General features: G+C 37.7%; 2 protein-coding genes across 2 annotated transcripts; one reads left to right on the forward strand and one right to left on the reverse strand.

Moving 5' to 3' along the window:
* Window positions 1–1,331: 1,331 nt before the first annotated feature.
* Window positions 1,332–7,695, reverse strand: LOC132187836 (ABC transporter C family member 8-like). Its single transcript, XM_059602271.2, has 12 exons — window positions 7,610–7,695; window positions 5,296–7,250; window positions 4,889–5,209; window positions 4,712–4,798; window positions 3,653–4,273; window positions 3,414–3,578; window positions 3,031–3,325; window positions 2,732–2,946; window positions 2,346–2,651; window positions 2,154–2,217; window positions 1,828–2,067; window positions 1,332–1,536 (listed from the first exon to the last, which is right to left on the reverse strand). The coding sequence occupies exons 1-12, from the start codon at window positions 7,632–7,634 to the stop codon at window positions 1,412–1,414; spliced, it is 4,419 nt and encodes a 1,472-aa protein (XP_059458254.2). The 5' UTR covers window positions 7,635–7,695; the 3' UTR covers window positions 1,332–1,411.
* A 1,959-nt stretch (window positions 7,696–9,654) lies between these two features.
* On the forward strand, window positions 9,655–12,317 carry LOC132186935 (uncharacterized). Its single transcript, XM_059601056.2, has 2 exons — window positions 9,655–9,763; window positions 10,089–12,317. Exon 2 carries the CDS (start codon window positions 10,173–10,175, stop codon window positions 11,757–11,759), a length of 1,587 nt encoding a protein of 528 aa, XP_059457039.2. The 5' UTR covers window positions 9,655–9,763; window positions 10,089–10,172; the 3' UTR covers window positions 11,760–12,317.
* Window positions 12,318–13,336: the final 1,019 nt, after the last annotated feature.

The raw sequence follows: 13,336 nt of genomic DNA on the forward strand, positions 1-13,336 counted from the left end.
AAATCATGCAGAATATATAATTCATTAAAAAAGAAAGGTTAAATACATTTTACCCCCAAAGTTTAAGCCCATTTTCAATTTGACCTCTAATGTTTCAATTTTTACAGTGCTCCCCTTCAAAGTTTCAAAAATTTTCAATGTGGCCCATCCATTAGCCACAACCGTCTTCTCTTACAGGAATAATAAAAAATACTAAATTGCCTCTACAATACTCAAAAAATAGGAAAAAATAAATAAATTGGGGGCCCTTTGGCCATTTGGGGGTGGCTTTGGCCATGGGGTTGGCCTGGCCACCCCCATCTGGCCGGATTGGGGCTGGCGTGCCACCCCAATGGCCCATGGGAGGTGGCCAACCACCCCCAAGGGGCCAAATGGGAGTGGTTGCAACCACTCCCAAATCCTTCCCAAATGGCCAAGGGGGTGGCTCAAATGGCCAAATTGGGGGTGGCGAGCCACCCCCACGACCCATGGGGGATGGCCGACCACCCCCATATATGGGCTCAAATGGACGTGGCCGAAACCACCCCCAAACCCTTTGGGGGAGGCTTAGCGACCCCAAGTGGCAAAAGGGGGTGACTCTCTCACCCATTTGCCGAATTGGTGTGGCTCACTCCATGCCCACCGGGGTTGGCCGGCCACCACCATTATTATTATTTTATTTTTATTTTGGTTTGACTTGGGGACATTTTTGGAAATTTATGACACAAAAATACACGTGACCAATTTTCTGTCAAATTGGGCGGAAATGGTTAACGGATGGGTCACATTGAAAAATTTTAAAACTTTGATAGGATACATGGTAAAAATTGAAATATTGGAGGTCAAATTGAAAATGGGCTCAAATTTTGAGGCAGTAAAGTCTAATTTTTCCAAAAAATAAATCATGCAAAATACTTATAGAAATTGATGGGGGCAACCCATCAGTTGCAAATACAGGAGAATGGAGCCTCGTCCTTAGTTTCTACAAATATAATAGGTTTGTAGATTATTTCCCTTTTGTTTGGGAATGTTAATTAAGAATTATGCTCCCACAAAGTTAGGGTTTGGAGTAGTTTATTTTGCATGACATGAACCTCGATCTCCCTCCTGAAAGGGCCTCTTGCTTGCTAACATTTTCTTTTTTCGCTTCACATTTCAATAGTTTAAGCCTTTAAATGTGCAAGTGTTTGTAAAAAGAAAAAATTCAAAGGCTAAATTTTACTATTACATCATCATCATCCTAGTCATATGACAGTTGTATAACAATTTATTAAATAATATTTCTCAATGACAATATATATCAGTTTTTTCAACCAATCTAACCCAGTTGCGCATGTGATTTATGACTTCCCTTTTTTAAGACAATATTGAATACCACATAATTAATCATCCAACAAATCAGAAGATTTTCTCCCATATTTCTTCATCTTGATTAATTGTTGTTGAAATTTTGGTAGGAATTTCTGTTGCAGCTGGACCAGTATTCAGCTACAAGCTTAGAGAAAGAGGAGTTGGTCTCCTTAAGTTTTGAAGGCTCATCATACTCAACCAGCTTCCCTGCAATACAAACCAACAGACACTAGCTTAATTAGGAATATTATTCCACTGTCATGAGCATCCTATATATAATTAAGTATATTATATAATTTAAAAAGCTATGCAACCACTTTTTCTTAGTAACCTTAACAACTTTAAATTGCAAGTGTCAATGTATTTTTTGTCTGCAATTTACAGTTTTTTTTTTTTTTTTTTTTTTTTTTTTTTTTCAAATCTGGGTGTGTTTAATTTGATCATATATGGTCATGTTCATATGCTATATTAGGAAGAAGTGGAAAAAAGGAAGCATACCATAAGAGAGGACCATGACCATGTCACTGTCCATAACAGTCGGGACTCTATGTGCTACAGAAATCACTGTGCTTTCAGAGAATTCCTGCCTAATAATTCCCAGCAGAATAGCATCTGTTGCAGAATCAATGGAAGCAGTAGCCTCATCTAGAACTAGAATTCTGTTCCTCCTAAGAAGGACTCTTCCAAGACAAATCAACTGTCGTTGCCCCATGCTCCAATTTTCTCCTTCATCACTCACTGTTGAATAAACCAGGATTAGATATATAAATACAAGCAAATGTGCCTTACAATTGCATCTAATTCAAATGAATTCAACTACTCACCGGATGAGTCTAGCAGATTTGGCAGGCTGCTAATTGTTGCCTTGAGCTGACACTTCTCTAAAGCCTATATGCAATTGAAAAGGTTATGGAATATCAGCACATTCTGACATAAAACCATCTGCAAACTGGTTTTCTTAATTTTGGTTGCCCCAAAACTTATTGATTAGCATCTAGAATGATCAGTTGGCTCACCTTCCATATTTCGGCATCCGAGTAAAGGCCTAGTGGATCCAAGTTAGTTCGAACACTACCCCGAAAAAGAGTTGGTTCTTGGGGGATGATGCTTAGCTTTTTCCTCAAATCTTTGAGACCAATAGAGCATATGTCAAGCCCATCTATAAGAATCGTCCCGCTTGCAGGCTCCATTAAACGAAATAAAGCACTTATTATTGTAGATTTTCCACTCCCTGTCCTTCCCACAATTCCTACTCTAGTCCCTTCTTTGAATGTGCAAGTAATCCCCTTGAGAACTAATGGAGCTGTTGGACGATATCTTATCTGAAACCAATAGAAAAAAACAAAACAAAATCGTCACATTTAAATTCATGGTGCAGGTTTTCAAGTATTAGTTTCCTTACCTTTAGAGCTTGCAACTCTATCCTCCCCTTTGAAGGCCATGAAGATGGTGGTCTTCTGCCCTCCACAATTGCAGGAGGCTCAGAAGGTATATGCATGAATTGTTTGATCCGTTCAACTGAGACAATATAGTTTGATAAGTTGCAATACCATCTAGTCACAAAAATTTGGGTGCTTGTCAATGTCAAAGCATATGAAAGAGAAAGCCCTACAAGCCCTGCAAAGACCAAAAGAAAAGGAAAATAATGAACGTTTTTCAACATCTTAAAATTCCCTACTTAAAATAATGAATTGATGTTACCTGGAGCCACATAACCCTTAGGAAGTAAAACTAGGAGCAAAGCTGCGGCGAAAAGGGTCAAGTTCTGAAGTGCTTCTACTCTTAGAATTATCCACTCCATGGCTGCATTAGAATGAAAGAAAAGACTGGCATCCGTGTCGATGAGCTTTATGTAGCTATGGAAGAACCTGTCCGCCATGTTAAAGGCCCTTATAGTGACTACTCCGAGTGATGTCTCAGCTGCATAATTCATAATGGGTGCCTTTGTTGTTCCGTTGATCCTTACAAGTTCCCTTGCAGAGGCTAGATAGTAACCCTTTTAACAAAGCCTATAATTTAGCTCTTATATTCTGTTGGTGAGGCAAGAAAGGTTGAAGAAATCAAAACTGAAATATTGATTTTACCTGAACATATGTTGCAGCGAACATAGTCAGGGCGGCTACAATAAGAACCTGCCATGTGACTGCGGCCATGATTCCAATCATTGTAAGAAGTTCAATAGCAGAAACCGCCAAGAACACAATGGTGAAAGGTATGTCAAAATCCAAAATACTCAAATCTGATGAAGCCTACAAGATATAAATATTGGCATCAATGGGTGAAAATAATTTTTTAAGTCATGTTGATTTTGAAGAAATCTTACTCGGGTCAAAATCCGCCCAGCTGGGGTTGAGTCAAAGAACATCATGGGAGCTTTAAAAATGGCATTAGTAAAACCAGAAAAGAAGGTTGTAGAAGCTTTTAATCCAAGATGGGCTGCAAAGAAAGTCCTTAGATATACAAAGACAGCACTAAGTGTTGAAATTGCAGTGTAAACTCCAATCAACATGCCATAAGTAATTTTAGGAATTTGAATGCCTAGAGCTAGCCAATAAGTTGAAGCAGCTTGAAGGGCAGTAAAAATAGACTGACTTATTAAGCTTAAGCATAGAGGAAGCAATCCCTGTGAGACATGAATGTAGTCCCAGAAAGGTTTCCACCCAACATCACCAATCTCCTTCTCTTCTTTTTCTGTTAGTTGTACTCCCGGGACACCTTCCACATAAATCTCTCCCTCACTGTTTCCTTTCGTGAGGTAAGACCCTTGACACTGCTCTATCTGAACAATATCTACCTTCTGAAGTTCTGCTTGACTCTCATTATTTAAAGGATCCAGTACTGTCATTGCATCTCTATGAGCATTCACAAGTTGTTCAAATGCCATCCCAGCTGTCAAGAGCTCCTCATAGCTTCCTGATTGAGTAATTTCCCCGCCCTGCATAACCTAAAGGTGCAGAAACATGTGTTTAGTTCAGTTAACTTAAAACACATACATATTGTTAGGACATTTTTTGGTCTAACAGTCTCCGATTGGTGATATCTGCACGTTCTTCGAGGCGTCTTTGATCTTCGCGCTCGTGCAAAATAACAAGAGCGTCAAACAGGTCTCGGGCCTTAGCCAGAGACTCTCTGATGCTTAAGTTAACACTCGTATGTGGAGTCAAAATATAGCACGAGCTAATAATCTCTTGAGAATAATTTGATCGATTCCTTTTATTCGATTTTATGTAACTGCTCTCTCCATGTTCCACCTTCAGGTGATTGAGAGATAGTAGGACCCATAGTGGATTTTATCCCCAACACATATGAACATATTTATATATATATATATATATATATATATATATACACATATAGATACAGATTTCCAAAGAAATTTTACCAGAATTTGATCAACATTTGAGAGAAACTCCACTTGATGAGTCACTAAAATGACAATTTTCTTTTCTAGAGCAGCCATGACACAGTCCTGCATTTTCATCTTTTGAAATGAGTAAAATGTAATAAAAAAGAGGCTGTTAATTTCTAGTTTCCTTGATTGAGATGAAGTTTTTCTTACCTTAAACAAACATGCAGCAGTATGAGCATCTACTGCACTAAAAGGGTCATCCAGGAGATAGATATCAGCATTGTTGTAGACAGCTCGAGCAAGTTGAATTCTCTGTTTCTGCCCTCCACTCATGTTGATCCCTCTCTGACCTATTTCCGTGAGATCACCATGGTCGAAACTATTGATATCCTTATCTAAAGCACACGCTTTTATGGCATCCTTATATCTTGTTTGATCCATAGGCTTTCCAAAGAGTATGTTATCACGGATTGTCCCACTTTGGATCCAAGAAGTTTGAGAAACATAGGCAATGGATCCATATACATTGACCTGTGCATGATTCAAAAGATTAAAATTAGTAACGTGCATGCATTTTAGTTCATGGTAATTCACTTACTACTTCATTTGTAACTCACAGTTCCTGAAACCTTTGGAATCTCCCCAAGTATAGAGCATAAAAGTGATGATTTCCCTGCTCCAACTGGCCCACAAACTCCAATTTTCTGCCCCCATTTTATTTCCAAATTTATTTCTCTGAGAGTTGGAAGTATAGGTTCTGGATCCCAACTGAAATTGCCATATTGAATTTTAACACTCTTATCTGAATTCTGTAATGGGGTTCTAAAGATTTCATCATTTTTGAGCTCATCATCGAGCAGAAAGACATTTAGACGATCCAAAGAGACCTTGACTTGGATCAAAATGGAAAGACCCTCTGGTATCATTCTGACAGGTTCTCCCATGCTCCTTAATGTTGCTAGAATTGTGAAAATTGTGCTTGCATTTAGTGGAGCACTCCTAAAAATGGCACATCCGAAGAAGATAACTGAAGAAATGATGGTTGGAGACATCCAATACAATAGGGTGCTATAAGCCTTTTTAAAATGTGCTTCAGCTAACCATTTGAATTCATTGTTCCTGAGGCTTTCAATCAGGTTCCTGAACTTCTCTTCCCATGATTGCAACTTTATAATTTTCATATTGTTTAGGATCTCAGAAGTGGTTCTGAGTCGCTCATCTTGGGAAATCATGAATTGGGATTGACATTTTTGTAGCATCTTTGCAAATGGCACATTAACAAATCCACATATGAGAAGAGGGATTAAACCAGGAAGAGCACCAATACCAACAACCCCCAAAAGAACACCTATGCCTAGAAAAAGTTGCAATCCAAGACTCCATGTTGAATGGAACCACCATGGAAATTCACCCATTCTGTAGGCATCAACTGCAACATAATTCACAATCTCCCCTGTTGAGTGCCTTTTCCTTCCCAAACAAGAAAGCACTAACTGCTTTTGATAGACTGCCACCATTAAGGCTGATCTCACCCTCATCCCTGACCTCCTTGATTGGAAGAAGCAATGCCTTTGAGAGAATGATTCTACCACCTTGACAAGAACTAGACACCCCACTATAGAAAGACCTTCATACAGATCTTCCTCATGGCTCTTAGTTGAACGGTTTACAAAAGCATAGAGCACCAAAGGAGAAACAACTACAGAAACTGTCCTTAGAAATGCACAAATGGCTACAAATATATTTTCCTTTAGATGAACTCTTGCTATGGCCTGAAGAACTAGGTTGCTTGTTTGGCTTGAGCTCCCCTCCCTCAGAAGGGATTCCCATGCATCAGAAAACTTCTGGTAGGCTAAATTGGCTTCATCTTCAGAAACTAAAGAAGGGATGTCTTCCAGAGCTAATAGTTTAGAATAACCAAGGGAAAGCAAAGAATTAATCCAAGAAAATGTCAATTTGCTAAGGAAACTGGCCTGGCCTAGCTTAGTCTGCAGGCCATTTTCAGCATTTTTGTTCAATAGTGGCTCGGATTGAGTCTTCTCAGGAGTGTGTTGGAATATTAAATGATTGACGTTTCTGAAAGCACAACAAAGAAGTAAAAAGTTCACAGACCATGGCATTATGTCAAGAATCTGAATACTATGCTCTCTCAATAGAATTTCGATATTTAGAGCCGAAACTAGTAAAAAGCAGAAGACCCACCAGCCGGAGTTTAGAATTTTGATCCATTTTGACCTTTGAACCAACAAGGAAACTGTAAAAGAGATCCAAACTAGTCCTCTGACAAAGTATACCAACGAGCTCAGATGATTGAATTCACCATTTTTGGCTATCAGATCCCATAAACATGCATTAAAATATGCAGTGCTAGTAAGAATACAGCAGATTGAAACAACTATTGTGAACCAGTCCCTTCCATTTGCACCACTAATACAATGCTTTCTTCTAGATTCTATGACCAAAAGTAGATAGAAGACAGAGAGGAAGAGGAGGTTCACACCGTCTACAATAGTCCTTTGAATGCAGTAAGAACCCAAACCAGATTCTTTGTCACACTTCCAAAAGAATCCCCCTACATATGCATTGATTAAGGACAACATGAATTAAAAATCATAAAACAGAACGAAACAGAGGAGGGAATATACGAAGGAACAGGTGATGATTTTTCTATCTAGAATTCTGTTGAAGATCTTTTCAAAAGTTTACATAAGAATAAATAAACTGTATTTCATTTCCAAAACCAACTTGAAGACAAAAAACAAAGACAATAAAAAAAAAAAAAATGGTTCATCGTTTATTGTGGGACAAATCTTTAATAACCAGCACAAAAGAAAAACATTAATTTACTACTTTATAGAATAAGAAGAAGAACATCATAAGTTGCTAACTTGGTGGAAAAAGAGTGCATGCAAGGTGATGGAATGCACGTACCAAGTGAGTCTCCCAAGGAAGCCATTGTTGGAGAACTTCTATCAATGGTTAGCTAACATTGATCCTTCTACAGTGTGGTTGATGAGAGCAATTATGGAGGGCATTATCTGGATATTGATGCCTTTTGCTTTGTATGTATCATGTATGGCCTGCCTCATGCCGCGTATTATTCTCTACAATACGCAAATGAACAAGAATAATACCCTTTAATAAAATAAAAAAATTCAAAAAAAAAAAAAAAAAAAGTAACAAGTTTTGTAATTGTATGAGTTGTCCTCTGCTATTGATGGTCCATAAAGGAGGATAAGTAGTATCAACTTGTGGAAAGCATTGAAGCTGACAGAGGTTTTGTATGTTGTGTCCTTAAATGAGAAGCTAATTTGCCTTAACGTTGAAATGTTAAACAAAGAAATTGCTTGATTTTGAATAGATTGCCTTGAAGTTCCATAGTCCCACATAGAACAACAAATGTATAAATTAATAAAATTGCAATCTTCCATGTCTGAGAGAACTCAAAATAGAATTCATTGAATCAATCCCCATAAATGGCATATCATTTTCAGAGCCTACTTTTTATCATCAACCTTTTTTTGATTCCTTTTGTTTGTTTGTTTGGCTCAGCATGCAGGGTGCCACGGAATGTTACCATTTTGTTTGTTTCCATATGTTCACCGTCTGCAGATGTGATTCTTACATTTCTCTGGAAACGTTGTCCATGAGACACCAACACATCATGCAGAAGAAAGAAACTATAATGAGCGGCTTTTCCTGCTTTGGGTCACGGAATTTCCATGCTTTGGGGCTAAGAAAATAGAGAAGGTTGTGGTAATGGTAATAAAAAATTACATTGACTTCACTGTCTGTGTCTGATTACAAACTTTAAGAGTAATATTAAAAAACAGAGCACTTTTTTGGTTTCCTAACACAAGTTCCCTCACCAAGTGTGGGGGGAGAGAATTAAAGAAGGTCCCCAACAATTAGGTCATAAAATGGCAACAGATAACGAACGACACCGTTGTCCCATGTTCTTCGCCGTTGTCTTCTCTAGTAGTTCCACTACTTACTACCAAGCCTGACGCAGTTTTTCATCCTGAATCAAAGCCAAAACAAAGAAACAAAGTAGTAAGTGTAACTAAGTTTTCAACTTAATTCTTCTTTGCTCCATGAGTGTTCACTCAATTTCTCTTCTACTTTTATCTATGAGAATCACAATATATATCTTGTCTACCATTCTCTCTCTCTACAAGGTATAGAGAGGGCGCTCCATGCACATGTTCTGAAAATTTGGTTGGGGCCAAGTCCTATGAGTGTGTTTGGCAAAAGACTTGTAAAAAGAGTACACTAAAATTATAGTAGATTTGATTGATGTGAAAAAATAATAATAATAAGAATAAGAATGTTTTGTATGAAAAAGTTTTTTTTTTAAAAAAAAAAAAAAAAGTTTTGTTGTGCTTTTTTATTTGAATAGTATATATATATATATATATATATATATATATATGACTTGGTGTGTGCGCGTTTTAATGAAGATATATAAATGACAAAACCGGTGTTTTGAAATGTACCAAAATAGTTGAACATTTCACTTTGTACTTCGCAAAATAGGTTCTTTTTATTAGATTTTCTCAATAGTAAATCAATCGGTTAATGATTACATCTCATTAAGCAAAGGTTTTTAGTTAGAATCTTCCACTTCTCTTTCTCTCCCCTTGTGCAAATGTGTAATATATATATATGATGTTGACAAAACTAATGTTTTGAAACCTACCAAAAAAGTTGAACATTTCATTTCATAATTTGTAAAACGAGGTTTCTTTTATTAGATCTTCTCAAGAGTAGACTAATAGATTATATGAAGTGGAGATTACTATTTAGAATTTTTTACTTCTGTTTCCCCCCCTTTAGTTAATATATATCCAAAAGATCGACCGTCTATCTAAGCCCAATCTAATATATATATATATATATAAGATTGACCCCTATCTAAGCCCATTCTTTTTCCATTGGACGGCTAGGCTCAAGCCCAATTAATAGTTTCTCCATTTACAGAAAGAACCCATTTAGGTTTATTGCGACTCCTTTCGCCCTCCCTTCAGGATCAACGAAAGATATGCTTCTCTGGTGGAGATTGTTACTTCTGCCACCCCCAACTCGGTAAGACGCCTCCTCCTCTACCCTCTTCTTTCTTTAGATTTATTTTTCCGCAATAAGAAATAATCCCATTTCAATACCAAGTTATGTAACTCCAGCTTGATGCTACATGCTGCATTTCCCTCACTAATCTTGAAAAAGAAGATTGATTTATCGAATCTTGAGGACCCAGGTGTAATAGCTGGGCTGGGGAATGCCTGATAGAATACTTGTATAGTTGTTCTTTGTGCTGTTTGTATAGCTTTGTTGGTAAACAGGGGATTTTTTTTTTTTACTTCTCTGTAAAGGTTTGGGTTGTTGGGTGATTGTTTGTAACTGTTTTTAACAGCTTTGTTATGAAATTTTCATTCATTGACAAAAAATCTTGAAGACCCGGGTAGGGAATTGAAAAAAACAAAGGAAAACTTTGGCTATGAGGTTTATCACTGCTTTAATGGCTGCGTACAGAAACTTTAGCACTAAAAGTATTGGGACAAACACAAAATGGGCTCAAAATTGGTATCAGAGTAAGAAAAAGACCAAAAAGAGGGAACCCAGAAAGCCTAGAACCAGAATCAAGTGGACTGACGAACAAATACAGATTATATCTGCCATTTCAAAGGGAAATTCTGTGTTCATCACGGGCTCGGGTGGGACTGGAAAAACATTGTTGGTCAAGCATATCATCAAAGTATTGAAAAAATGTCACCCCCCATCTCAGGTCTTTGCCACAGCATCTACGGGCGTTGCAGCATGTGCTATTGGGGGACAAACACTGCACTCGTTTGCGGGGATTGGGTACCCCGTGGCGGATCGCCAAGCTTTGCTTGATAGGGTTCTCAATGATAGCAAGGCCTACACAAGGTGGAACAAAGTTGATGCATTGGTTATTGATGAGATTAGCATGGTTGATGCAGAGTTGTTTGAGAGTCTTGAATGGATTGCAAAAAAGATACGGGTTAAAGATGAGATGTGGGGTGGAATTCAGCTTGTTGTGTGTGGAGATTTCTTACAGCTACCGCCAATTCTTGATCCTCAGAATTCATCAGGGAAAGAGTTTGCATTTGAAGCTGATTGTTGGAATGCGAGTTTTGATATGCAATTTGAGCTTACCACGATTTTTAGGCAATCAGATCCTCGACTAGTCAAGTTGCTTCAGGGTATAAGGAGAGGGGAGTGTGATCCTCAAGAATTAAAACTTCTTGAGCAATCATCCTCGGATGATCCGTCTGATCCGTCTGCAATACAACTCTACCCGCTGAGAGAAGATGTGAATAGAGTGAATGAAATGAAGATGGAGAGCTTGTCTAAGACTGAGAAGGTTATTAAGTATTCAGCTTTTGATAATGGTGAAAACCCTTGGAAGAGTCAGCTCAAGCAGGGGATATCAGCTGATGAACTTTTCCTTTGCAAAGGCGCAAGGGTGATGTTGATCAAGAACTTGAATACTTGGCACAGACTGGTGAACGGCGCTACCGGTACCGTCATTGGATTTTGTACGTTTAAGGATAAGGAAGCTGACGTGGGAGACATATGTTCTCAAAATCTTCTTCCATTAGTCAAATTTGATTCAGGGAGGACAATGGTTATTGAACCAGAAACTTGGGTTGTCATGGTGGGAGATACAGTTGTTGCCGAGAGAAAACAGTTGCCCTTGTTATTGGCATGGGCTCTAAGTATTCACAAGTGCCAGGGCATGACTCTTGAGAAAGTTTCCACTGATCTGTCTAAAGCTTTTGGCTGTGGAATGGTCTATGTAGCACTTTCCCGAGTGACAAGATTGGAAGGTCTTCACTTGTCAGGTTTCACTCCCTCCAAGATTAAGGCTCACCCAAAGGTTTTGCACTTCTACAAAAGTTTTTCTAGTGAGCAAACTATGGAGGGTAAGGATGGAGTTGCCAATAAGATTGGAGGTGGCAGCGGAAACGTACTACTTTTTCCCAACACAAAAGGCCAAGGAGCAGCAAAATACCATTTCTCTCTTTCTGAATTCATTTCTTCACGCCAAAAAAGAAAATGATAAGTTTCAGTATACTCTTCTTATATTTCTTTTCTAGCAAAAGTTTAGCCAAGCTCTAGCATGTTGATAAATGATTTTGCTTTTGCTAGTTGAACAATTAAACCTCTAAGCCACCCTAACCAGACCTCAAATGTCAACTATGATTGTATCTTCACATCTACCCATCTGTTGCCAACTTTAACTTTCCCCCTTGGCCCCCTTTTCATTCCTTAATCACAAGCAAACTGGTAGAACTCGTGAGCATGTGTGATGTGTTAAAGATATGATTTTGTTTTTCAATGTAAGACGAAAGAATGCAAGAAAATACCCAAAAAAGTTCTTCACCCCCTCTATCCACTTTCACCAAATGTTAGAACAAATGTTGAAGTGCCACTGCCAGACGTTGCAAAATTGATCGGAAAACTCTCGGAGAGACCCATTTCAAACTCAAATAAAAAATGCTCAAAGAAAGATTTAGAAAGGTGCACTTTCCCGGATTTATCTTAGATTTGCGCCCTTTTTTTTAAATCATGTCAATGTCTTTCTCTACGAATTTATTTTTATTTTTGTTCTCTCTTCATTTCTAAAGGTCTTTTTTCTTTTCTATTTAAAAAGGCCTGCGAGGAAGATCAATTATAGCTATTATACTTACCTACTTGCTGAAAGCCATGCATGAGGGGCCTAGACCTAGACGGTGAAAATTACATGCGCTCTTTCAAATCTAATTGAGCCATAATCTGACCTAGTTTTATCATGGCATCCTTAGAATTCAAGGCGATTAATATTAATAGGATTAAGGATTTCCATTTGGGGAGTCGAACTCTCACCATAATACATGATCAACTACTTTAGAAATTTCCTTAATACCATTGAACATCCACCACTGCTGGTTATTTCTAAAGATCATTTGACTTTACGCATTGGCTGCCTTTCCGTTCATCTTTTTCTTGTACTTGAGTTTGAGTGTTTGAACGAATACAAAACCCTGTTTCCACTCTACTTCTTTTTCCTGTGCTTAGTTCTTTCTTTTGTTCTATTTTGAATTTTGCTCATCATATATTAACAAAAAAAAAAGAAAGTTATTACATTTTAGTTCAGCCACTCGAAAATGAATTCCTAGTGACTTTATCCCATTTTTTTTCTTTTTAGATCCCTTTTCTTTAATATGGATGAATTGTACACCCCATTATTGCAGCGCTTGATAAATAAAAAGAAAGAAAAAAAAAATGAAAACTTCACTTACTCCCGTCCCTCCCCCGGCAAGTATCGGCATTTTTATAATCATAATCTCGAAGTTTAAAAGTTTGTAATGTTGGATCTCATATTTTAGCCCATTTTAAATTTCATCATTTTTTTTTTTTTTTGGGTGCACGAAAAAAAAAATAATAAAAAAAATTTCAAAAAAAATCTCACAAAGGGGGCATTTGGGGTATTTTAACAAAAAAATTGGTAAATAACATCACAAATTTTTTAACTTTAAGATTATGATTACAAAAGAGCCAAATACGTAAGTTTCCCAAAAATAAAATGAGTCCAAGGCATCAAACTCGTCTAACCACCTAACCGCATTAACCGCTAATCGCTATAACTGCCTAGCG

This window comes from Corylus avellana, chromosome 6 (assembly GCF_965113065.1).
Source record: "Corylus avellana chromosome 6, dhCorAvel1.hap1.2, whole genome shotgun sequence".
Taxonomy (NCBI): Eukaryota; Viridiplantae; Streptophyta; class Magnoliopsida; order Fagales; family Betulaceae; genus Corylus; species Corylus avellana.

Coding starts and splice junctions, on each gene's coding strand:
- LOC132187836 (XM_059602271.2), bottom strand. CDS start 7,634: ATGGCTTCCTTGGGAGACTCACTTG. Junction 2,652..2,731: donor TAGAGTTGCAAGCTCTAAAG/GTAAGGAAACTA, acceptor TATTGGTTTCAG/ATAAGATATCGTCCAACAGC. Junction 2,068..2,153: donor AAATCTGCTAGACTCATCCG/GTGAGTAGTTGA, acceptor TTTATTCAACAG/TGAGTGATGAAGGAGAAAAT.
- LOC132186935 (XM_059601056.2), top strand. CDS start 10,173: ATGAGGTTTATCACTGCTTTAATGGCTGCGTACAGAAACTTTAGCACT.